The sequence below is a fragment of the Oncorhynchus nerka genome, linkage group LG21 (assembly GCF_034236695.1).
Source record: "Oncorhynchus nerka isolate Pitt River linkage group LG21, Oner_Uvic_2.0, whole genome shotgun sequence".
Lineage (NCBI taxonomy): Eukaryota > Metazoa > Chordata > Actinopteri > Salmoniformes > Salmonidae > Oncorhynchus > Oncorhynchus nerka.
Window position 1 is genome coordinate 10362860 of NC_088416.1, and position 27794 is coordinate 10390653.

At 45.0% G+C, this 27794-nt stretch overlaps 1 protein-coding gene across 4 annotated transcripts in view; it reads left to right on the forward strand.

Moving 5' to 3' along the window:
- The window catches only part of LOC115103872 (protein kinase C alpha type-like), a 226402-nt gene that overhangs the window by 181674 nt on the left and 16934 nt on the right, over positions 1-27794 (forward strand). For all 4 annotated transcript variants that reach the window (XM_029624890.2, XM_029624891.2, XM_065006299.1 and 1 more), the window contains 4 exons: positions 4871-4933; positions 5129-5267; positions 14143-14223; positions 21480-21587. In XM_029624890.2, coding sequence (XP_029480750.1) covers positions 4871-4933; positions 5129-5267; positions 14143-14223; positions 21480-21587 — 391 coding nt within the window. The remainder of the gene's footprint in view (positions 1-4870; positions 4934-5128; positions 5268-14142; positions 14224-21479; positions 21588-27794) is intronic.

The following is a 27794-nucleotide window of genomic DNA, read 5'->3' on the forward strand; positions in this document are numbered from 1 at the left end:
CGGGGTAGGCAGTCATGGTAAATAAGGATTTGTTCTTAACTGACTTGCCTAGTTAAATAAAGGTTAAACATTTGTAAAAAAAATAATATATATAAAAATCTTTTTTATTTCACCTTTATTTAACTAGGCAGGTCAGTTAAGAACAAATCCTTATTTACAATGACGGCCTCCCAAAACACACATCACAACAAGAGACACAACACTACATAAAGAGAGATCTAAGACAACAACATAACAGGGCAGCAACACATGACAACAACATGGTAGAGAAAGGGGTCAAATGTAAAAAATCTAATAAAAACAATATGATAGAGTCTTTGAATCAAGAGATTGAGATAAAACTGTCCAGTTTGAGTGTTTGTTGCAGCTCGTTCCAGTCGCTAGCTGCAGCGAACTGAAAAGACGAGTGACCCAGGGATGTGTGTGCTTTGGGGATCTTTAACAGAATGTGACTGGCAGAACGGGCGTTGTATGTGGAGGATGAGGGCTGCAGTAGATATCTCAGATAGGGAGTGAGGCCTAAGAGGGATTTCTAAATAAGCATCAACCAGTGAGTCTTGCGACGGGTCTACAGAGATGACCAGTTTACAGAAGAGTATAGAGTCAAATCAAATCAAATCAAATTTTATTTGTCACATACACATGGTTAGCAGATGTTAATGCGAGTGTAGCGAAATGCTTGTGCTTCTAGTTTCGACAATGCAGTGATAACCAACAAGTAATCTAACTAACAATTCCGAAACTACTGTCTTATACACAGTGTAAGGGGATAAGGAATATGTACATAAGGATATATGAATGAGTGATGGTACAGAGCAGCATACAGTAGATGGTATCGAGTACAGTATATACATATGAGATGAGTATGTAGACAAAGTAAACAAAGTGGCATAGTTAAAGTGGCTAGTGACATAAGGATGCAGTCGATGATCTAGAGTACAGTATATACGTATGCATATGAGATGAATAATGTAGGGTAAGTAACATTATATAAGGTAGCATTGTTTTAAAGTGGCTAGTGATATATTTACATCATTTCCCATCAATTCCCATTATTAAAGTGGCTGGAGTTGGGTCAGTGTCAATGACAGTGTGTTGGCAGCAACCACTCAATGTTAGTGGTGGCTGTTTAACAGTCTGATGGCCTTGAGATAGAAGCTGTTTTTCAGTCTCTCGGTCCCAGCTTTGATGCACCTGTACTGACCTCGCCTTCTGGATGATAGCGGGGTGAACAGGCAGTGGTTCGGGTGGTTGATGTCCTTGATGATCTTTATGGCCTTCCTGTAACATCGGGTGGTGTAGGTGTCCTGGAGGGCAGGTAGTTTGCCCCCGATGATGCGTTGTGCAGACCTCACTACCCTCTGGAGGGCCTTACGGTTGAGGGCGGAGCAGTTGCCGTACCAGGCGGTGATACAGCCCGCCAGGATGCTCTCGATTGTGCATCTGTAGAAGTTTGTGAGTGCTTTTGGTGACAAGCCGAATTTCTTCAGCCTCCTGAGGTTGAAGAGGCGCTGCTGCGCCTTCTTCACGACGCTGTCAGTGTGAGTGGACCAATTCAGTTTGTCTGTGATGTGTATGCCTAGGAACTTAAAACTTGCTACCCTCTCCACTACTGTTCCATCGATGTGGATAGGGGGGTGTTCCCTCTGCTGTTTCCTGAAGTCCACAATCATCTCCTTAGTTTTGTTGACGTTGAGTGTGAGGTTATTTTCCTGACACCACGCTCCGAGGGCCCTCACCTCCTCCCTGTAGGCCGTCTCGTCGTTGTTGGTAATCAAGCCTACCACTGTTGTGTCGTCCGCAAACTTGATGATTGAGTTGGAGGCGTGCGTGGCCACGCAGTCGTGGGTGAACAGGGAGTACAGGAGAGGGCTCAGAACCCACCCTTGTGGGGCCCCGTGTTGAGGATCAGCGGGAGGAGATGTTGTTGCCTAACCTCACCACCTGGGGGCGGCCCGTCAGGAAGTCCAGTACCCAGTTGCACAGGGCGGGGTCGAGACCCAGGGTCTCGAACTTGATGACGAGCTTGGAGGGTACTATGGTGTTGAATGCCGAGCTGTAGTCGATGAACAGCATTCTCACATAGGTATTCCTCTTGTCCAGGTGGGTTAGGGCAGTGTGCAGTGTGGTTGAGATTGCATCGTCTGTGGACCTATTTGGGCGGTAAGCAAATTGGAGTGGGTCTAGGGTGTCAGGTAGGGTGGAGGTGATATGGTCCTTGACTAGTCTCTCAAAGCACTTCATGATGACGGAAGTGAGTGCTACGGGGCGGTAGTCGTTTAGCTCAGTTACCTTAGCTTTCTTGGGAACAGGAACAATGGTGGCCCTCTTGAAGCATGTGGGAACAGCAGACTGGTATAGGGATTGATTGAATATGTCCGTAAACACACCGGCCAGCTGGTCTGCGCATGCTCTGAGGGTGCGGCTGGGGATGCCGTCTGGGCCTGCAGCCTTGCGAGGGTTAACACGTTTAAATGTCTTACTCACCTCGGCTGCAGTGAAGGAGAGACCGCATGTTTTCGTTGCAGGCCGTGTCAGTGGCACTGTATTGTCCTCAAAGCGGGCAAAAAAGTTATTTAGTCTGCCTGGAAGCAAGACATCCTGGTCCGTGACTGGGCTGGGTTTCTTCTTGTAGTCCGTGATTGACTGTAGACCCTGCCACATGCCTCTTGTGTCTGAGCCATTGAATTGAGATTCCACTTTGTCTCTGTACTGACGCTTAGCTTGTTTAATAGCCTTGCGGAGGGAATAGCTGCATTGTTTATATTCGGACATGTTACCAGACACCTTGCCCTGATTAAAAGCAGTGGTTCGAGCTTTCAGTTTCACGCGAATGCTGCCATCAATCCACGGTTTCTGGTTTGGGAATGTTTTTATCGTTGCTATTGGAACGACATCTTCGACGCACGCTCTAATGAACTCGCACACCGAATCAGCGTATTCGTCAATATTTCCATCTGACGCAATACGAAACATGTCCCAGTCCACGTGATGGAAGCAGTCTTGGAGTGTGGAGTCAGCTTGGTCTGACCAGCGTTGGACAGACCTCAGCGTGGGAGCTCTTGTTTTAGTTTCTGCCTGTAGGCAGGGATCAGCAAAATGGAGTCGTGGTCAGCTTTTCCGAAAGGGGCGGGGCAGGGCCTTATATGCGTCGCGGAAGTTGGAGTAATAATGATCCAAGGTTTTACCACCCCTGGTTGCGCAATCGATATGCTGATAAAATTTAGGGAGTCTTGTTTTCAGATTAGCTTTGTTAAAATCCCCAGCTACAATGAATGCAGCTTCCGGATAAATGGTTTCCAGTTTGCAAAGAGTTAAATAAAGTTCGTTCAGAGCCATCGATGTGTCTGCTTGGGGGGGGATATATACGGCTGTGATTATAATCGAAGAGAATTCTCTTGGAAGATAATGCGGTCTACATTTGACTGTGAGGAATTCTAAATCAGGTGAACAGAAGGATTTGAGTTCCTGTATGTTTCCTTCATCACACCATGTCTCGTTAGTCATGAGGCATACGCCCCCGCCACTCTTCTTACCAGAAAGATGTTTGTTTCTGTCGGCGCGATGCGTGGAGAAACCCGTTGGCTGCACCGCATCGGATAGCGTCTTCCCAGTAAGCCATGTTTCCGTGAAGCAGAGAACGTTGCAGTCTCTGATGTCCCTCTGGAATGCTACCCTTGCTCGGATTTCGTCAACCTTGTTGTCAAGAGACTGGACATTGGCAAGAAGAATGCTGGGGAGTGGTGCGCGATGTGCCCTTTTTCGGAGTCTGACCAGAACACCGCCTCGTTTCCCTCTTTTTCTGAGTCGTTTCCTTGGGTCGCTGCATGCGATCCATTCCGTTGTCCTGTTTGTAAGGCAGAACACAGGATCCGCGTCGCGGAAAACATATTCTTGGTCGTACTGATGGTGAGTTGACGCTGATCTTATATTCAGTAGTTCTTCTCGACTGTATGTAATGAAACCTAAGATGACCTGGGGTACTAATGTAAGAAATAACACGTAAAAAAACAAAAAACTGCATAGTTTCCTAGGAACGCGAAGCGAGGCGGCCATCTCAGTCGGCGCCGGAAGTGGACAGTGATGTGTCCTATAAGAGTGCAGTGATGTGTCCCATATTGGTGGCAAATCTGATGTCAGAATGGTAAAGAACATCTAGCCGCTCGAGAACACCCTTACCTGCCGATCTATAAATTACGTCTCCGTAATCTAGCATGGGTAGGATGGTCATCTGAATCAGGGTTAGTTTGGCAACTGGGGTGAAAGAGGAGCGATTACGATAAAGGACACCAAGTCTAGATGTAACTTTAGCCTGCAGCTTTGATATGTGCTGAGAAAAGGATAGTGTACCGCCTAGCCATACTCTCAAGTACTTGTATGAGGTGACTACCTCAAGCTCTAAACCCTCAGAGGTAGTAATCACACCTGTGGGGAGAGGGGCATTCTTCTTACTAAACCACATGACCTTAAACCGCTTCCTCTTCACCTGCCTGATCATCTGAGGGGTGCTGAGGAGTTCTTCTGTCATTAATAATAAAACCCTAATTCTGATTGGCTGGGCATTTATATTCTTGGTCAGTATAAATAGGGGGAACAAAAGTGTGTGTGTGTGTGTGTGTGTGTGTGTGTGTGTGTGTGTGTGTGTGTAAAAGATAAATAAATAGAGGGCTTGGAAGAGAGCGGGGGAAGGGAGAGGTCAAAACTAGACTGGGCACTGCGAAGCACGGAGGAGAAGGAGAGACGGCAGAAATATTCATTCTTATACCTCGGCTGTCAGAATGCGTTCAGCACATTACAGTCCTTTGCAACCCTTCCCTGTTTGAGATGAATGGCTTCAGGGCTGTTTTAACACGGAGCGTGTCGTTTGCAGGTTCTACGCAGCAGAGATCTCTGTCGGCCTGTCCTTCCTGCACAAGAAAGGAGTCATTTACAGGTGGGTCTTCTTCCAGTGTATACCAACTCAGAGGCACTTTATCCCATCCTAGGATCAATGTTTACTGTACACGGTGCATTGTCAAACCACGAATGAATCCATTGAATAATGGAAATGTAAGGAAGTAAACAGGAGTGGTGTAAAGGCCCTAAAATACATTTGGCCCTTGTCACATGATGCGGTTGTCTCCTGCAGGGATCTGAAGCTGGACAACGTGATGCTGGACTCGGAGGGCCACATTAAGATCGCTGACTTTGGCATGTGTAAAGAGAACATACACGAGGGCGTGACCACTCGCACCTTCTGTGGGACGCCCGACTACATCGCCCCAGAGGTAGGGACAGGGGAGTGTGTGTGTGTGTGTGTGTGTGGGGAGGGAGAGGGGTGGTCCTCTTTGTCATTGTCTGGGCTGCGCCCCCGTCTCCGTGGTGATCCACATCCGAGTCGACAGCTCAGGACACACACACACACACACACACACACACTCCCGCTGACTCGGACAAACATCGTTGTGCCCTAGGGTTGGTTCAAACTTATCACAGAGAAGCCAAGGTCTACATATCATTGATTATCTATGTAGGCTAAGCAGCCTGCCTCAGTAGGCTGGAAGGAACACTGAACCCAGGCTGTAGAGAGTAACATAAGCACTAACTTTAACAATGCTATTTTAGCATGAAACTCATGTAAGCGCCATTTAAACCACGTAAAAATGTGCTTAAACACCATCTACGTGCATTTTACTCACCATCTACGTGCATCCTATAGTATCTTACTGTCTGGTTTCCTATTGATTTGTATCAGCACATCCACTACAGTGCCTCTACTGAATATTTTGAGTTAGGACTACAGTCTCTACTGAACATTTTGAGTTAGGACTACAGTCTCTACTGAACATTTTGAGTTAGGACTACAGTCTCTACTGAACATTTTGAGTTAGGACTACAGTCTCAACTGAACATTTTGAGTTAGGACTACAGTCTCTACGGAACATTTTGAGTTAGGAATACAGTCTCAACTGAACATTTTGAGTTAGGACTACAGTCTCTACTGAACATTTTGAGTTAGGACTACATTCTCTACTGAACATTTTGAGTTAGGACTACAGTCTCTACTGAACATTTTGAGTTAGAAAGGCTAGTGTCCACTGAACATTTTGAATTAGAAAGGCTAGTGTCTACTGAACATCTTGATTTCGAAAAACGTCGGTCTCTACGGAACATTTTGAGTTAGAAAGACTGTCTTCTGAACATTTTGAGTTTGAAAAACGTCAGTCTACTGAACATTTTGAGTTAGAAAGACTGCCTACTGTACATTTTGAATTAAAGGCTAGTGTCTACTGAACATTTTGAGTTAGGACTACAGTCTCTACTGAACATTTTGAGTTAGAAAGGCTAGTGTCTACTGAACATTTTGAGTTAGAAAGGCTAGTGTCTACTGAACATTTTGAGTTAGAAAGACTGCCTACTAAACATTTTGAGTTAGAAAGACTGCCTACTAACCATTTTGAATTAGGAAGATTAGTGTCCACTGAACATTTTGAGTTAGAAAGGCTAGTGTCTACTGAACATTTTGAATTAGACTACAGTGCTTCTACTGAACATTTTGAGTTAGAAAGAGAGCGTTTTGCATGAGAATCTGCCCTAGATGTAACCAACCCAGCCAAACACAGCCCAGTGAGGGACGTCATATTGATTTCCTCTATAACGTCCTATCTAAGAGGTTCATTTGGTTTGATGGGTGCTGGGACTGGGTGGACAAGCTGTGACGGTGATGGTGGTGAGGTACACACACACTCAGGGTGGTTGGGGTGGTGGTGAGCCCCTCAGCTAATGCACCGTCGAGCTCTCACAGCAGGGGGAGCAGGCCCTCATAACTTCACACACACTTGGGAGAGTGCAGTCGTGGCCAAAAGTTTTGAGAATGACACAAATATTAATTTTCACGAAGTTTGCTGCTTCAGTGTCTTTAGATATTTTTGTCAGATGTTACATTGGAATACTGAAGTATAATTACAAGCATTTCATACGTGTCAAAGGCTTTTATTGACAATCACATGAAGTTGATGCAAAGAGTCAATATTTGCAGTGTTGACCCTTCTTTTTCAAGACCTCTGCAATCCGCCCTGGCATGCAGTCAATGAACTTCTGTGCCACATCCTGACTGATGGCAGCCCATTCTTGCATAATCAATGCTTGGAGTTTGTCAGAATTTGTGGGTTTTTGGTTGTCCACCCGCCTCTTGAGGGTTGACCATAAGTTCTCAATGGGATTCAGGTCGGGGGAGTTTCCTGGCCATGGACCCAAAATATCGATGTTTTGTTCCCCGAGCCACCTAGTTATCACTTTTGCCTTATGGCAAAGTGCTCCATCATGCTGGAAAAGGCATTGTTCGTCACCAAACTGTTCCTGGATGGTTGGGAGAAGTTGCTCTCAGAGGATGTGTTGGTACCATTCTTTATTCATGGTTGTGTTTAGGCAAAGTTGTGAGTGAGCCCACTCCCTTGGCTGATAAGCAACCCCACACATGAATGGTCTCAGGATGCATTACTGTTGGCAGGACACAGGACTGATGGTAGCGCTCACCTTGTCTTCTCCGGACAAGCTTTTTTCCTGGAGAGTAGTGGCTTCTTTGCTGCCCTTCTTGACACCAGGCCATCCTCCAAAAGTCTTCGCCTCACTGTGCGTGCAGATGCACTCACACCTGCCTGCTGCCATTCCTGAGCAAGCTCTGTACTGGTGGTGCCCCGATCCCGCAGCTGAATCAACTTTAGGAGACGGTCTTGGCGCTTGCTGGACTTTCTTGGGTGCCCTGAAGCCTTCTTCACAACAACTCTCCTTGAACTTCTTGATGATCCAATAAATGGTTGATTTAGGTGCAACCTTACTGGCAGCAATATCCTTGCCTGTGAAGCCCTTTTTGTGCAAAGCAATGATGATGGCACGTGTTTCCTTGCAGGTAACCATGTTTGACAGAGGAAGAACAATGATTCCAAGCACCACCCTCCTTTTGAATCTTCCAGTCTGTTATTCGATCTCAATCAGCATGACAGATTGATCTCCAGCCTGGTCCTTGTCAACACTCACACCTGTGTTAACCTCTTACCTCTACCTGGGACGCTTGCGTCCCAACTAGAGCTCTGGAAATGCAAATGCGCTACGCTAAATGCTAATAGTATTAGTTAAAACTCAAAAGTTCATTAAAATACACATGCAGGGTATCAAATTAAAGCTACACTCGTTGTGAATCCAGGCAACAAGTCAGATTTTTAAAATGCTTTTCGGCGACAGCATGAGAAGCTATTATCTGATAGCATGCACCAATACACTACAACAGAAAAGCACAGCAGGGGACGTAAACAAAATAATTAGCATTTCGGCGTTACACAAACCGCACAATAAAATAGAAAACAGTCATTACCTTTCACCATCTTCTTTGTTGGCACTCCTAGATGTCCCATAAACACTATTGGGTCTTTATTTGATTTCGGGCCATATAAAGCCAAGATATCGTTATATGTAGACTGTGTGATAAACGAAAAAAACAGAGATTTCACAACGTAACGTCATTTTTTAAAATTCAAAAAGTAGACGATAAACTTTCACAAAACACTTCGAAATACGTTTGTAATGCTACCGTTAATAAGCGATAAAAATCATCCGTAGGCGATGTACATTCATTAGCTGTCGTCTTGGAAAAAATTTCAGGAGAGAGCTCTTCCGAATGATCTGGGCGGAGACGGAGGTACGTCGTGCCCCTCTTTCGGTTCAACCAAGAATCAAAGAGGATTAAATTCACAAGATACTCGACTGCATGGGGATGCTGTGGGAGTTGAATGCTCGGTCTTATCTAATTCGGCTCACTGTTAACAATTGCTGGAAGTGGCGCAAGGATATTTATTTCCATTTTCTGTGATCAGGTTTTCCTGCGCTTTCCGATGTAACGCACGTTATGTAATAGCCACAGTCGTGATTTAACCAGTTTTAAAAACGTCCGAGGGTTTCCTATACACACATTCTAACCATATGAACGTACTATATTCCTGGCATGAGTAGCAGGGCGCTGAAATGTTGCGCGATTTTTAACAAAATGTTCAAAAAAGTAGAGGGTAGGAGCAACTAGTTAACAAGAGAATCACTGACATGATGTCAGCTGGTCCTTTTGTGGCAAGCTTGAAATGCGGTGGAAATGTTTTTTGGGGATTCAGTTCATTTCCATGGCAAAGAGGGACTTTGCAATTAATTGCAATTCATCTGATCACTCTTCATAACATTTGAGTGTATTCAAATTGCCATCATACAAACTGAGGCAGCAGACTTTGTGAAAATTAATATTTGTGTCATTCTCAACTTTTGGCCACGACTGTAGACGTCGAGACCTAGATGTTGAGACAATTTTATTAGCGCCAATGAATGGTTGGAAATGGAGATTTACCTAAAAGCACAGTTTGAATTGCAATCTGATTTCTTCAAGTCTGATTTCTTCATTGACGTGAAATTGACCCCAACCTCGTAATACCAGAAGTTCTGTGTCCCCTATATGTGTGTTCTATTCATATTGTCTTGATGTGGAAGTGTGCTATCCTCTCCGTTTTGACTGTGTGACAGTGTGCGCGTGTCCGTGTGTCTACATGCACCAGTGTGTGTCCCCTATATGTGTGTTCTATTCATATTGTCTTGATGTGGAAGTGTGCTATCCTCTCCGTTTTGACTGTGTGACAGTGTGCGCGTGTCCGTGTGTCTACACGCACCAGTGTGTGTCCCCGTGCGTATCTGTATGGGAGTACTCTTCCGTGTACTTGTAGGTATGTGTGTCTCTTAGTTGTCAGGACCCATGTGGAAAAAAACAGCTCAGGCGGTCCCCGGGCACCTCTCTTTTCGCCTGTCACCACCGCATTACGCCGCATGCTCTACTTCTCTCTTTACGCTGTTTACCTCTCATCCTGACCTACATAGGCAGCCATGGGAAGGCTCTGTGAGCGTCCCAAACAGGCACCCTGTTTCTTCTACAGCCCTATGGGCCTTGGTCAAAAGCAGTGCACTATAAAGGGAATAGGGTGTCATCTGAGAGGAACACGTTGGTCACTGTATGCTAATGGTATAGTACACACTGGGTTACCAGAGTAACAGGCCTGTGAGATGGGGAGGGAGAGGTGGAGGAGAAATAGGGAGGCAGAAGGGACTGGGGAGCGAGAGGCAGAAGGGACTGGGGAGCGAGAGGCAGAAGGGACTGGGGAGCGAGAGGCAGAAGGGACTGGGGAGCGAGAGGCAGAAGGGACTGGGGAGCGAGAGGCAGAAGGGACTGGGGAGCGAGAGGCAGGAGGGACTGGGGAGCGAGAGGCAGGAGGGACTGGGGAGCGAGAGGCAGAAGGGACTGGGAGCGAGAGGCAGAAGGGAGGCAGAGGGACTGGGGAGCGAGAGGCAGAGGGACAGGAGAGAGGGACTGGGGGGAGAGGGCGAGAGGGACTGGGGAGCGGAGGGACTGGGGAGCGAGAGGGACTGGGGAGCGAGAGGGACAGGAGGGACTGAGGGGGAGAGACTGAGGGAGAGAGAGACTGAGGGGGAGGGACTGAGGGGAGACGGAGAGAGACTGGGGAGGGACTGAGGAGAGACTGGGAGAGAGAGAGAGAGGACTGGGGAGAGAGAGAGAGACTGGGAGAGATAATGGGGAGGTCTGGGGAGGGACAGGGAGGAGGGACTGGGGAGCGAGAGGCAGAAGGGACTGGGGAGCGAGAGGCAGAAGGGACTGGGGAGCAGAAGGGACTGGGGAGCGAGAGGGACTGGGGAGCGAGAGGCAGAAGGGACTGGGGAGCGAGAGGCAGAAGGGACTGGGGAGCGAGAGGCAGAAGGGACTGGGGAGCGAGAGGCAGAAGGGACTGGGGAGCGAGAGGCAGAAGGGACTGGGGAGCGAGAGGGACTGGGGAGGGCTGGGGAGAGGGACTGGGGAGCGAGGGAGGGACTGGGGAGCGAGAGGGACTGGGGAGCGAGGAGACGGAGGGAGGGAGACTGAGGAGAGAGAGACTGAGGAGAGGGACTGGGGAGACTGAGGGAGAGAGGACTGAGGGAGAGAGAGACTGAGAGAGGGGGACTGGGAGAGATAATGGGGAGTCTGGGGGAGGGACAGGAGGGGACTGGGGAGCGAGAGGCAGAAGGGACTGGGGAGCGAGAGGCAGGGGACTGGGGAGCGAGAGGCAGAAGGGACTGGGGAGCGAGAGGAGAGACTGGGAGCGGAGCAGAAGGGACTGGGAGAGAGAGGAGAGGGACTGGGGGAGAGGCAGGGGGACTGGGGAGCAGAGGCAGAAGGGACTGGGGAGCGAGAGGCAGAAGGGACTGGGGAGCAGAGAGGCAGGAGGGACTGGGGAGCGAGAGGCAGAAGGGACTGGGGGAGAGGCAGAAGGACTGGGGAGCGAGAGGCAGAAGGGACTGGGGAGCGGAGCAGAAGGGACTGGGGAGGGAGAGGCAGAAGGGACTGGGAGCGAGAGGCAGAAGGGACTGGGAGCGAGAGGCAGAAGGGACTGGGAGAGCGAGAGGCAGAAGGGACTGGGAGAGAGAAGGGACTGGGGGAGAGGCAGAGAGACTGGGAGGGAGAGAGACTGGGAGGGAGAGAGACTGGGAGGGAGAGAGACTGGGAGGGAGGGAGAGAGACTGGGAGAGAGAGGGAGAGACTGGGAGAGAGAGACTGGGAGGGAGAGAGATACTGGGAGGGAGAGAGAGAGAGACTGGGAGAGGGAGAGATAATGGGGGAGGGAGAGAGACTGGGAGGTAGACTGGGGGAGGTCTGGGAGAGGGACTGGGAGAGTGAGAGAGACTGGGAGAGACTGACAGCACGCCATTGAGGAAGAGAATAATCCTATCAGACCACACGTGTGTTTGGCGATAGCTGTTCATCAGAGGCGGGGACGGTCCAAAATGAACGAATGGCGTGAACAAACGCGATCGTGCGTTTAGAAGGCGTCTTCTCAATATGGACGAGCCTAGTATGTTGTTGCTTACTGCACACGTTTCTTTCCCTGAACAGTATGTTCTAAATAGTATGTAGTGTGGTTCGTACATTCAGTAACCAGTGGCACATAAAAAAAATGTATTTTATAAAACACAAGGGCTCATACATCCAGGTTTGTTTGTGATTGCGAGCCAGTGTAGGAGTGCGTGTATGTGTGAGGAATGAATGAGTGTGTGTCTCCAGCTCACTAAAGCCCGAAGGTAAGTGGCTTGCGTGCCAAGACAGCACAGTGCAGAGCCAGACATGCCTCTCAGGGCTCCCAAGGGGCAGGTGGAGGTCAGGTGTTACACAGAAAAGGTCACAGGGCAATGTGGAACAGAACTGCTCTCACATATCACACCTACCAGGTGATGGTGGGGGGGTGTGTGTGTGTGTGTGTGTGTGTGTGTGTACGTGTGTGTGTGTGTACGTGTGTGCCTCCAGAAACAATCAGTGTATCTGCAGGGAGACTGTAACCTTGGTCAGCATCAGACTTAGAGGGCTCTCACATACAACATTTTTTTTCTTGAGAAAGAAAGTGAGAGAGAGAGTGTGAGGGTGTACCAGAGGGGGGGGGGGGTGTGTGTGTGTGATAGAGAGAGGAAGAAAGAAGGGAGTGTTTGTGGGTGCTTGTATGGGGTTAACAGGGGTTTAACACCAACTACATCAGCAGTGTAGCTCTGATCAGTTCATTTAAAGCTTAACATTACTTATTCATAATCACCGCATATCATCATCTGTTATGCATATATATATACCTATTCATAAGAATTTAACCTATATCATATTCTTACTGTCATGGTGGGTGACTATTAAAGAGATCAAGTGCTTATGTCAGGTGTATTAAGGCGTGACGGCCATCTTTGATTACGATGGACTGTGCAGTGCCTCTTCAAATAACACACACACACACACACACACACACACACAAAGACACACTCCTTATACTGTGCGTGAAAAACAAAGCACTGACCTCTTTCCCCACCTCATCTCCATGACATAATTGCCTATCTTTTTATTGATGACCTTCCTCTGGCAAACCCCTCGCTTTTCCTCTTCTTCTCTCTTGTCCTCTCTTCGGGTCTGTCTGTATCTCCCCCCACACTGGAGCAGGGGAGGGGAGGGGAGAAAGAGGGAGTGTTGATTCATTCATTTCTTGAACACGTCCTCTGAAAAGCGGTTCCCGTTTGCAACACTGTCCAACAGGACACGTGCTTTTCCTTCCAATGCTCTTCAGTCGTGTTGTTCTCCACTTCCACCATATGTTCAATGGACGTCCCGTTTGACATGCACATGCACAATGTGTTCATGGGCGGACTTAACCCAGCTGTTATTGCACAAGTAGAGATGCCCCACTTCACCAAACGATAACGTTGTCTCCCTCCATTCGTTTAGCACCAGTGAACTCTCCCGTGGACGTCTCAACAGTACTTTCATTTGCATCACTGGATTCCCCCCTCCCAGTGCTTCGCTCCAGCCAGGCTGTGTCATGTCTCCATTAGAATGGATCCAGTGATACGCTAGGGGGTCACAGCAGCAGATGGTGAAACTGGTTGACAGGATGTACCTGCTCTCTCGGTGATGAACCAGGTTCCATCTAGAAGAGGGTGCTAATAAGAGCTAGATTGACTGGTGGGGCGAGTGTGGATGGCCTGTGTCTCGGGCTCTCCCGGGCACTTAGCGATAGACAGTTAGCAATAGACGTATCGTGCCGACAATGTGAAAGGCTTGTGTGTGTGTTATGTGTCCATATGAATGTGTTACAGTAGCTGATGCAGAGTGTGGTGTGAGACTAAAAGTTATAAATGTGTGTGTGTGCCTGTCTCTCTGTCTGTAATGTGTATATACTTTGCCAGCATTTCAGTTTCTGTGAACATGTACATTGTCTTATCTAATCCCATGTAACTCTTTTCATCCCTCGCTCTCGCTCGCTCTGTCTCTCTCGCTCGCTCTGTCTCTCTCGCTCGCTCTGTCTCTCTCGCTCGCTCTGTCTCTCTCGCTCGCTCTGTCTCGCTCGCTCGCTCTGTCGCTCTGTCTCTCTCGCTCTCTCTGTCTCTCTCGCTCGCTCTCTCTCTGTCTCTCTCGCTCTCTCTGTCTCTCTCTGTCTCTCTCTCGCTCTCTCTCTGTCTCTCTCTCGCTCTCTCTCGTCTCTCGTCTCTCTCGCTCTCTCTCTGTCTCTCTCTCGCTCTCTCTCGTCTCTCGTCTCTCACTCGCTCTCTCTGTCTCTCCAGATTATTGCATATCAGCCATATGGGCTATCAGTGGATTGGTGGGCATACGGAGTGCTGCTCTACGAAATGTTGGCAGGACAGGTGAGTCTCCACACACAGACAAACACACACCGAGACACACTTGTGCAAATCCTTCAGGTTTCTAGATAAATACACAGCCGGGTCACCTTCACACTGATTTACAGTAATCCTGTCTCATGAGAACGAAAGCACACACTCACGCACACTGTCGTCACCCATCTGCCCTCCTCTCCTGGGACATGGAGTCATTTTGGACATTTTCGCCCCCACACCTCTCATGCCTGTGTATGTATTCCCAGCCTGGTCTCATAGACTAGACGTAACATGGTAAACGTAAATCCGGGACACTCAAATTAGTATGATATGTTACGTTTGGTATGGTTATTTAAGGCAAAAATGAAAGTACACTGGTTGGTCAGGGAAGATGGGTGGGTGTATAACGCGAACGTCTAGCAATCCAAAGGTTGCAAGTTCAAATCTCATCATGGACAATTTAGCTAATTTTAGCTAATTAGCAACTTTTCAACTGCTTAATACTTTTTAGCTACTTTGCAACTACTTAGTATGTTAGCTAACCTTAACCCTAACCTTAACCCTTCCCCTAACCCCCCTTAAAACCACTCCTCAACATAGCCCTAACCTTAACTCCTAGCCTAGGTAACGAAGCCACCTAGATAGAATTCGTAACACATCATACGTTCTGCAAATTCATAATATATTGTACATTCTGAAAATTCGTAACATATTGTACGTTTTGCAAATTCGTAACATATAATGCGAATTGTAATTCGTAACATATCATAAGAAATGTAGTGTCTCAGATTTCCGTACAGAATAATATGAAATGCTTTGAGACCAGGTTGATATTCTGTGCCCTAAACCCTTTATACTTATGGGAATTGGCCTATATGAATAGGGCTAAATTGTAATGTTTCTTACAGAAGAAATATGAAAGCATATGCATAACCATGGTAGCAGTTGAAAGGGAACAGTTTGGAGATTATAGGGAAATTATTAGACCAAAGTTGAGGACACAAGAGTCCTCCTGACACATGGGTGCATTCAGGTGCGCGTGACGCGGTGAATTCTCTTCACAATAGACGAACATCAAACATAGGGGCGGCAGGGTAGCCTAGTGGTTAGAGCGTTGGACTAGTAACCGGAAGGTTGCAAGTTCAAATCTGTCATTCTGCCCCTGAACAGGCAGTTAACCCACTGTTCCTAGGCCGTCATTGAAAATAAGAATTTGTTCTTAACTGACTTGCCGAGTTAAATAAAGGTTAAAAAATATATAAAAAAATAGTGATCATAAACGTTGACGCTGTGTATGACATGAGTATAATTGATGTGGAAATGTGAAGTGCTTGCTTGTGTGACATAAAAGCGGTATTTACTATAATTCTCAACGTCTCATCTTTCAAAATCCATAGTCCTCTTAATTTCCAGCTTTTCCCTCACTCTGACAATAAAACAGCTGCCCAACTACCTTGGAGGGATGGGGGCACCTTGTTGTCGTGCGCGGTGCTCAAGTTCAGAACCCGTACAGTGCTGTGAAGCTCTGGCGCCATGTGGAGCATGTTACTGTGGAGCATGTTACTGTGGAGCATGTTACTGTGGAGCATGTTACTGTGGAGCATGTTACTGTGGAGCATGTTACTGTGGAGCATGTTACTGTGGAGCATGTTACTGTGGAGCATGTTGTAATGGAGTCAAAAATCAAAAATGGCTGGAATGGAGTCAAACGTGTGGTTTCCATGATGTGTTTGATACCATTCCATTAATTCCATTCCAGCCATTATTTTTATTTTATTTATTTAACCTTTTATTTAACTAGGCAAGTCAGTTAAGAACAAATTCTTATTTACAATGACGGCCTACCCCGGCCAAACCCGGGCGACGCTGGGCCAATTGTGCGCCGCCCTACGGGACTCCCAATCACACCCGGATGTGATGCAGCCTGGATTCGAACCAGTGACACCTCTTGCGTTGAGATGCAGTGTCTTAGACCAATGCGCCACTCGGGAGCCCATCCTCCTATGGCTCCTCCCACCAGCCTACACTGTACACTACATAGGGTATAGCCATATAGGGCGCCATTTGAGATGCGGCCAGGGCTAACTCCCTGCTGCCAGGGCTAACTCCCTGCTGCCGTGTTCAGTAGGTGTGATGGGTTTGTTCACTCCCTGTGTGTCTGGGGCGCCAGTGGCCAGGAGCTTCATCCCGTCCCGTTCACTGGGCAGAAACAGACGGCGTGATGAACGAGCAGCAGCCCAGCCATCCACTGAGAGAAGTCCCTGGGGCAGGAAAATGTTGTTAGCAACTTTGGGTTTTTATACCCCTTTTACAGTACACACTCACAGGCCGAAAGTAGTTCATTTGGCTTATATGACCTCAGGATTGTAGGGGGGGGGTTGAGTGTGTGTTTCCCTCTCAAGAGGGTGTTCAGTGCAGTGTACTGTATATCAGATAAAGAGAGCAGAAAGCAACCTAGGTATCTCTTGCCAAAGGGTTTAGTCTAGTGGAAATGAAAAATAATACATTTATGAAGTGCCACAATGCACACATTATGGTTCGTAATGACAGAGGTGGAGGGAGAAAATAGCTGGACCATCTCGTCCATTTGCCTCCCAGCTGGCAATTTTTGTCTGGAACTTGTTTCTTGCACTCTCTACGCTCTAGATCTCTTTCGTTGATTTTTATCTTCCGTTTTGTAACTTTCTCTCTCTCCTCTCTCTCCTCTCTCTCACTCTCTCTCTCTCTCACTCTCTCTCATCTCTCTCACTCTCTCTCTCCTCTCCTCTCTCTCGCTCTCTCTCTCATCTCTCTCATCTCTCTCATCTCTCTCATCTCTCTCCTCTCTCTCCTCTCTCTCCTCTCTCTCTCTCATCTCTCTCATCTCTCTCATCTCTCATCTCTCTCTCTCTCTCTCTCTCTCTCTCTCTCTCTCTCTCTCTCTCTCAACAAGCCACCATAACAACCCTTATTCAGTTGTATTACTGGACTGGGAAAGGATAGAATATACACACATCCAATGGCTTTGAGCAGGCGCCTTGGTACCGAAGTGTAAATGGTTCATAAAGACAATTCTTCCAAGTGTGTGTTGTTTATGACAATATTTGGAACTTTAGACCATTGAAGGGTTAACATGGTTAGTTGAAGGTTAGTTCATGTTTATTCTGTTTTTGGACCGATAATGCCCCTGGCAACAACCTTTTGTACTTCATTTTCCCCCGCAATACTCTGTTCAAATAGGCTTGGAATCCCCTGCCGAGCTGTTTTAACGTTTTGGGGATACTAGATCCCCTTTGGGAACACCCCCCACCCCCCCTGAGCTGTAATGTGGCGCAGGGAACACAATAAATAATCCTAAAAATATTTAACCTCCACAGAATCGCTTGAAAAATGGCTCAAATGAAAGATAAAGAAGTTATTTATCTACCCAGCAAGTCAGATTTCTAAAATGTTTTACGGCGAAAACATAGCACATATTTATGTCCAACCACCACTGCATACATACCTCATTAGCATAGCCAAGTAGGAAAAAATATGCAATCAACAAACGCAGGATTAAAAGAAAAATAATTTCACTAACCTTTTGAAATCTTCATCAGATGACAGTAATATAACATGTTACACAGTACATTCATTTTTTTTTCAATAATATGCAATATATATCCATAAATCTCTGTTTACAATTATGCATCGTTCAAAAATGCTACTGCAATGTCAGGAGAAATAAAATAGCTCCGGCAGATAACGTCAGCTAACAAGGAATACACATCATAAACTTTGACTAAATATGCATGTTTTACATATGTATGGCAAGATAAACTTCTTCTAAATGCAATCGCTATGTTACAATTATTTTTAGCGTTCCATTTTGCGTTCACTAGGCTATAATAGGGAGGCGGCGCTCCCATTTAGCATACTGACTCCTCTATCTTGGAGTCGACAGAAACCCAAAATGAAGACATAAATATTCCCTTACCGTGGCTGTTCTTCCATCAGAAGACCTGGAAGGGTTAATACTCACCAAGTTAGCGTTCAGTTTTCAAGTCTGTGTCTTTCGGTTCTCAAACTAGCCACTTTTCGGTCGAAATGTATGCAAATTTCAAGTGGATGCGCACCAAAACGTTGAAAGTATACATTATATTTCGAGTAAACTTGTCAAACTATGTTTATAATTAAGCCTTAACATGTTATAAAGGTCTACAGCAATCGTGAGGGCGAACAGACACACACACGTTGTTCAATCCATCCTGAGGGAAAGAGAGAGAAATATCCCAGCGCATTGGGGAAACTTTTTGCGTCACCGGGACGTTTGGGCACGCTGAACGTCTCGTGAGCGCGCGATTCTCACAGTTACACGCCTCATCGAAAGCAGGCTTCACGCTGAAGACGTAGAAACTGTTTCCATGGTTATAACTGCTTGGGAAGTGTGTATACGATGACGTTGAAGTGGTGGCAACTTTTTTCATTACAAGAGAGACTTTGGGAGAATGCATGCCCTGAGACTTCTGCTTTACATAGAGACAAAATTTAAACGGTTTTAGAAGCTTTAGAGTGTTTCCTATTCGATAATAATTTTTATATGCATATATTAGCAACTTTTGACAAAAATTTATCATGTTTTATTATGGGTACCGAATTCCTCCAGAAGGGGCAGTATTCAGGGCTAGCCTTAACAGGTTTTAAGCAGTCCTGTGAGGCCCGCTCTTCTGGCTGTTTGTGTAGCCAGCATTACATTTCTAATCGTCTTTGTTCTCCTAAAATTCCATTAAGGCTGACTTTTTATAAAGATGACATTTGCAATTCACACTCTACTAAACTGGGCCCTGTTTAGAAACGACCCCTGAAAAATAGTTGTGACATTAAGATACCAGATAGATTATCATGGATTTACCCGTTTGATTAAAGGTGAAGGTCGAAATGGCTGATAAGACATGTTTTAGGTCATTACAGATGTACTACATATTCTGATGTGTTAACGTTTACATGATATTGTCAACTTTTTACACCATGTATATAGCATTCTCAACCTATTTACACCATGTATATAGCATTCTCAACCTATTTACACCATGTATATAACATTCTCAACCTATTTACACCATGTATATAACATTCTCAACCTATTTACACCATGTATATAACATTCTCAACCTATTTACACCATGTATATAACATTCTCAACCTATTTACACCATGTATATAACATTCTCAACCTATTTACACCATGTATATAGCATTCTCAACCTATTTACACCATGTATATAGCATTCTCAACCTATTTACACCATGTATATAACATTCTCAACCTATTTACACCATGTATATAACATTCTCAACCTATTTACACCCATAGCATTCTCAACCTATTTACACCCAACATTCTCAACCTATTTACACCATGTATATAACATTCTCAACCTATTTACACCATGTATATAACATTCTCAACCTATTTACACCATGTATATAGCATTCTCAACCTATTTACACCATGTATATAACATTCTTAACCTATTTACACCATGTATATAACATTCTCAACCTATTTACACCATGTATATAACATTCTCAACCTATTTACACCATGTATATAGCATTCTTAACCTATTTACACCATGTATATAGCATTCTTAACCTATTTACACCATGTATATAACATTCTCAACCTATTTACACCATGTATATAACATTCTCAACCTATTTACACCATGTAAATAGCATTCTCAACCTATTTACACCATGTATATAACATTCTCAACCTATTTACACCATGTATATAACATTCTCAACCTATTTACACCATATAACATTCTCAACCTATTTACACCATGTATATAACATTCTCAACCTATTTACACCATGTATATAACATTCTCAACCTATTTACACCATGTATATAACATTCTCAACCTATTTACACCATATATATTTACACCATGTATATAACATTCTCAACCTATTTCATGTATATAAACCTATTTACACCATGTATATAGCATTCTCAACCTATTTATTTACACCATGTATATAACATTCTCAACCTATTTACACCATGTATATAACATTCTCAACCTATTTACACCATGTATATAACATTCTCAACCTATTTACACCATGTATATAACATATAACATTCATTCTCAACCTATTTACACCATGTATATAACATTCTCAACCTATTTACACCATGTATATAACATTCTCAACCTATTTACACCATGTATATAACATTCTCAACCATGTATATATTTACACCATGTATATAACATTTCTATTTCAACCTATTTACACCATGTATATAACATTCTCAACCTATTTACACCATGTATATAACATTCTCAACCTATTTACACCATGTATATAGCATTCTCAACCTATTTACACCATGTATATAACATTCTTAACCTATTTACACCATGTATATAACATTCTCAACCTATTAACAACATGTATATAGCATTCTCAACCTATTTACACCATGTATATAACATTCTCAACCTATTTACACCATGTATATAACATTCTCAACCTATTTACACCATGTATATAACATTCTCAACCTATTTACACCATGTATATAACATTCTCAACCTATTTACACCATGTATATAACATTCTCAACCTATTTACAAAATGTATATAACATTCTCAACCTATTTACAAAATGTATATAACATTCTCAACCTATTTACAAAATGTATATAACATTCTCAACCTATTAACAACATGTATATAACATTCTCAACCTATTTACAACATGTATATAACATTCTCAACCTATTTACACCATGTATATAACATTCTCAACCTATTTACACCATGTATATAACATTCTCAACCTATTTACACCATGTATATAACATTCTCAACCTATTAACATGTATATAACATTCTCAACCTATTAACATGTATATAACATTCTCAACCTATTAACAACATGTATATAACATTCTCAACGTATTTACAACATGTATATAACATTCTCAACGTATTTACAACATGTATATAACATTCTCAACGTATTTACAACATGTATATAACATTCTATTCAACATGTATATTACAACCTAACATGTATATAACATTCTCAACCTATTTACAACATGTATATAACATTCTCAACCTATTTACAACATGTATATAACATTCTCAACCTATTTACAACAACATGTATATAACATTCCCAACCTCAACCTATTTACAACATGTACATAACATTCCCAAACTATTTACAACATGTACATAACATTCACAACGTATTTACAACATGCATATAACGTTCTATGTGACGTGTTGTTCCGCAGCCCCCATTTGATGGTGAGGACGAGGACGAGCTCTTCCAGTCCATCATGGAGCACAACGTGTCGTACCCCAAGCAAATGTCCAAAGAGGCCGTGTCCATCTGCAAAGGGGTGAGTACGACCTTTGACCCAAAGAACCCTTTGAACCTCCGCCCCGATCATAGAAATAGAATTACGAGAACGGAAATTCCCATTTGAAGTCGATGTAGTTATTTTTCGATGGCCCCTACGCTGTTGCATCCTGCCCCACAACCATCACCCTTAAACCCATGTTCTTCCCCACTCCCCTCTGAAGCTAGTCTCTCACCCCGCTAACCTTGACCCTTCATGAAGTCAACCTTTTTGAAGACGTCTTTACTATGACCTTTATGAAGACACTTTCCATTGACATGTACAGTAGGAAGAGCAGGAAGTGAAGCGTCGATAGACTCTATGTCGATAGATATGACTGACTTTAGTCTAAAGGCTACGTGCCAAAGGTTATGTCATTGAAGGATCTATCACTGTAGCCCGTAGGCACGGGTTTACTACCTAGATAGCGAAGGGCATACTGTACTATAGGGGGGTAGTGGATTCAAAACAAGCGGAATTGGAGAAGCATGGTGATGAGTTATGGATGTGTGTACCTCACCCCTATTCATCACCAATTATAGTGCCCACCTGTGTAATGGTGGGTGGCCGTCTACGCTCCTTGAAGGTCCTTTAATAGTGTCTGTTACAGGCGTGTAGGTTTCAAAATGGGAGTAGAAGGAGAGACGGAGACTTAAAAGCTTAAAACTAATTTGTCCTTATTTTTGACTGTGTGGGTCTTCATCTCTCATAGTACCCACCTGTGTGCATATATTGGACGGCAGCCATATTGTGGCAAAATAAAATAAAATGTAAAGGCAGAGGGAGAAACATAGGGAAAGGTGTGCCTGTGTGAGAGGAGAGGTGAAGACACTAATAACGCGAGCAGGAGGAGAGATGGAACGTTCCAGGGCTGAGCCGAGTCAACGAACTGTGTGATAACACACTCGTGTCCACACCTCCCCACTTAAACCCCCAGAGCTCTCACATCCTCTACCTCTCTATCAGTCTCTCTCTATCAGTCTCTCTCTATCAGTCTCTCTCTATCAGTCTCTCTATCAGTCTCTCTATCAGTCTCTCCTGCCGGCCTGCCTGCCTGCCTGCCTGCCTTCCTTCCTTCCTTCCTGCCTTCCTTCCTTCTATATTTATTTCCTTCATTCCTTCTATATTTATGTCTTTCCTTTCTTCCTTCCTTATATATTTATTTCCTTCCTTCCTTCTATATTTATTTCCTTCCTTCCTTCCTTCTATATTTATTTCCTTCCTTCCTTCCTTCTATATTTATTTCCTTCCTTCCTTCTATATTTATTTCCTTCCTTCCTTCCTTCTATATTTATTTCCTTCCTTCCTTCCTTCTATATTTATTTCCTTAATAGCCTGTGGCACCCTGTCTCTGTCAGTGGAAGAGAGTGAGGCCCCTCCATTGTTTCTGCAGATGGGGGATTGCTTTGATCCAATGCTCTGCCTTTGTGGACGGGCCATCCTCTAAGGCTGGCGTGAACAAAAGGTCTCGGGGAGGTGTGTGTGCCTGTGTTCTAGCAAGGAGAGAACCTGGTCATGATCCCTTAGCTCACCAGCCACAGACTGACTGATTCTCAGGCCTCAAGTTGACATTTTGAAGGTGAAGTCCAGCAAAGCAGACAGGATTCCGTTTGCAGCGTACAAGGGTTCCCTTTTCACAACGTGTAGGGGAACCGCATGACGTGTGAACACGACCCTGACAATTACTTTTTCCTTTTCCCCTGCTGTGACACACACACACACACGTCTAAGTCACAATTCTGACGCTGCCACCAACAGACGACAGGAGTAGAAAGGGACTGGCTGTCATTTTAGGAGTTGTTACATTACCCAGCATGCTTTGCTGCCACCACCACTCTCTCAAAACTATGAAATAACACATATACATATAACAAATATGGAATCATGTAGTAACCAAAAAATTGTTAAACAAATCAAAATATATTTTATATTTGAGATTCTTCAAAGTAGCCACCCTTTGCCTTGATGACAGCTTTGCACACTCTTGGCATTCTCTCAACCAGCTTCATGAGCCTCAGAAATTGCAGCCCAAATAAATGCTTCACAAAGTTCAAGTAACAGACACATCTCGACATCAACTGTTCAGAGGAGACTGCGTGAATCAGGTCTTCATGGTCAAATTGCTTCAGAGAAACCACTACTAAAGGACGCCAATAAGAAGAAGAGATTTGCTTGGGCCAAGAAACATGAACAATAGACATTAGACCGGTAGAAATCTGTCCTTTGGCCTGATGAGTCCAAATTTGATATTTTTGGTTCCAACCGCTGTGTCTTTGTGAGACACAGAGTAGGTGAACGGATGATCTCCGCATGTGTGGTTCCCACCGTAAAGCATGGAAGAGGAGGTGTGATGGTGTGGGTGTACTTTGCTGGTGACACTGTCAGTGATTTATTTAGAATTCAAGGCACACTTAACCAGCATGGCTACAACAGTATTCTGCAGCAGTATTCTACCAATCCTTATCCCAGTCTGCTGTTCCCACATGCTTCAAGAGGGCCACCATTGTTCCTGTTCCCAAGAAAGCAAAGGTAACTGAGGTAAACGACTACTTCCGTCATCATGAAGTGCTTTGAGAGACTAGTCAAGGACCAAATCACCTCCACCCTACCCGTCACCCTAGATCCACTCCAATTTGCATACCGCCCCAATAGGTCCACAGACGACGCAATCACAACCATACTGCACACTGCCCTAACCCATCTGGACAAGAGGAATACCTATGTGAGATTGCTGTTCTACAGCTCAGCATTTAACACCATAGTACCCTCCAAACTCGTCATCAATCTCGAGACCCTGGGTCTCGACCCCGCCCTGTGCAACTGGGTACTGGACTTCCTGACGGGCCGTCCCCAGGTGGTGAGGGTAGGTAACAACATCTCCACCCCGCTGATCCTCAACACTGGGGCCCCACAAGGGTGCGTTCTGAGCTCTCTCCTGTACTCCCTGTTCACCCACGACTGCGTGGCCATGCACGCCTCCAACTCAATCATCAAGTTTGCGGATGCCACTACAGTGGTAGGTTTGATTACCAACAACGACGAGGAGGTGAGGGCCCTCGGAGTGTGGTGTCAGGAGAATAACCTCACACTCAACATCAACAAAACAAAGGAGATGATTGTGGACTTCAGGAAACAGCAGAGGGAGCACCCCCCCCTATCCACATCGACAGGACAGTAGTGGAGAGGGTAGTAAGTTTTAAGTTCCTCGGCGTACACATCACGGATAAACTGAATTGGTCCACCCACACAGACAGCGTTGTGAAGAAGGCGCAGCAGCACCTCTTCAACCTCAGAAGGCTGAAGAAATTTGGCTTGTCACCAAAAGCACTCACAAACTTCTAACGATGCACGATCGAGAGCATCCTGTTGGGCTCTATCACTGCCTGGTACGGCAACTGCTCCGCCCACAACCGTAAGGCTGGGGGCAAACTACCTGCCCTCCAGGACACCTACACCACCCGATGTCACAGGAAGGCCATAAAGATCATCAAGGACAACAACCACCCGAGCCACTGCCTGTTCACCCCGCTATCATCCAGAAGGCGAGGTCAGTACAGGTGCATCAAAGCAGGGACCGAGAGACTGAAAAACAGCTTCTATCTCAAGGCCATCAGACTGTTAAATAGCCACCACTAACATTGAGTGGCTGCTGCCAACATACTGACTCAACTCCAGCCACTTTATTAATGGAAATGGATAGGAATTGATATTAAAATGTATCACTAGCCACTTTAAACAATGCCACTTAATATAATGTTTACATACCCTACATTACTCATCTCATATGTATATACTGTACTTGATACCATCTACTGCATCTATGCCGTTCTGTACCATCACTCATTCATATATCTTGTATGTACATATTCTTTATCCCTTTACACTTGTGTGTGTATAAGGTAGTAGTTGTGGAATTGTTAGGTTAGATTACTCGTTGGTTATTACTGCATTGTCGGAACTAGAAGCACAAGCATTTCGCTACACTCGCACTAACATCTGCTAACCATTTGTATGTGACAAATAAAATTGGATTTGATTTGATCCCATCTGGCTTGCGCTTAGTGGGACTATCATTTGTTTTTCAACAGGTCAATGACCCAACACACCTCCAGGCTGTGTACGGGCTATTTGACCAAGAAGGAGAGTGATGGAGTGCTGCATTGGATGACCTGGCCTCCACAATCACTCAACCTCAACCCAATTGAGATGGTTTGGGATGAGTTGGACCGCAGAGTGAAGGAAAAGCAGCCAACAAGTACTCAACATATGTGGGAACTCCGTCAAAACTGTTGGAAAAGCATTCCAGGTGAAGCTTGGTTGAGAGAATGTCAAGAGTGTGCGAAGCTGTCATCAAGGCAAAGGGTGGCTAAGTTTTTGGATTTGTTTTGCTCCCCCATCCTATGCTAACCTACAGTATATGCCGCTTATACCCAGATGCTATGTTGCTGTATCCAAACTGCCACTTCCTCCCACAACAGAGTGCACTACATAGGGAATAAGGTGCCATTTTGGACGCGGTCATTAATACTTTTTCTCTCGTTACATTTCAATTACAACAAATGATGTTTTTCGGTAAAGATAGTGGAGTACTGTACCTGCCAGGCTGGCTATGCAACCAATTTCACCCCCTGCTTATGTAACATACGCCCACCGACAGACACACACTCCTAATGAGCATTATGTTCCAACGTGAGTGGGCAACTTTCTAAAAGGGCTATTTAAGTCCTCGCACGCTGTTGTGAAACTTAAAGAAGGAAAGGGAGGAGAAAGAGCTAGAATTCGTGTTCAACTAGGAAAATACACTGCTGTAAAATATACTGTGTCCCTAAAATGTATATAGTATGTATAAGCTGGAAGTAGAAGCCTAAGTGTTGCAATCCAAGATGGCATCGCAGTCGGACGTGTGTTTGTCTTGTGTTGTCCCATGTAAATAGCCGGTTTCGTTGTTGTTTTTTTTTGTATATATTTTAATCTCACTTTCCACCTACGATCTAAATATACTTTCCTGCAACCCACCTCGCCCAATGTGGTACGGATCTGCAATTTTTATACATTATAACTGGAACCTCCATCAAAAGCGTACTAGCTAGTAGTCACTGTTAGCCACGGCTAGCGGTCTTCACCTTTTATCTCGGACACCAGCCAGCTTTAGCTCGGTCAATACATGCCAGTCTGCACATCGCGATATCAACCCAGAGCATATCGGACTGCTTTTCTCCACCACATCACCGGATTCCTGTCTGCCGACGTAATCGTCTGATGTGGTTTCAACAGGCTTTTCCGTTGCGATGTCGCCAAAGACCCATCTGCTAAAGACCCTTCTGTAACCGTAAAAGCCTTGGTTTCATGCATGCTAACATTAGAAGCCTCCTCCCTAACTGTGTTTTATTCACTGCTTTAGCACACTCCGCCAACCCTGATGTCATAGCCGTGTCTGAATCCTGGCTTAGGAAGGCCACCAAAAATGCTTAAATTTCCATCCCCAACTACAACATTTTTTTCAAGATAGAACTGCCAAAGGGAGCGGCTACTGCAGAGATAGCCTGCAGAGTTCTGTCATACTGTCCAGGTCTGTGCCCAAACAGTTCGAGCTTCTACTTTTAAAAATCCACCTTTCCAGAAACAAGTCTCTCACTGTTGCCGCTTGTTATAGACCCCCCCTCAGCCCCCAGCTGTGCCCTGGACACCATATGTGAATTGATTTCCCCCCATCTATCTTCAGAGTTTGTACTGTGAGGTGACCTAAACCGGAATAGTTTAGCACCCCGGCCATCCTGCAATCTAAACTAGATGCCCTCAATCTCATACAAATTATCAAGGAACCTACCAGGTACAACCCTAAATCTGTAAACATGGGCACCCTCATAGATATCATCCTGACCAACTTGCCCTGTAAAATACACCTCTGTTGTCTTCAACCAGGACCACAGCCTCATTGCCTGAGTCCGGAATGGGCCTGCAGTCAAACGACCACCCCTCATCACTGTCAAACGCTCCCTAAAACACTTCAGCGAGCAGGCCTTTCTAATCGACCTGGCCTGGGTATCCTAGAAGGATATTGAACTCATCCCGTCAGTATGCCTGGTTGTTCTTTAAAAGTGCTTTCCTCACCATCTTAAATAAGCATGCCCCATTCAAAATATGTAGAACTAAGTCCTTGGTTCACTCCAGACTTGACAGCCCTTGACCAGCACAAGAACATCCTGT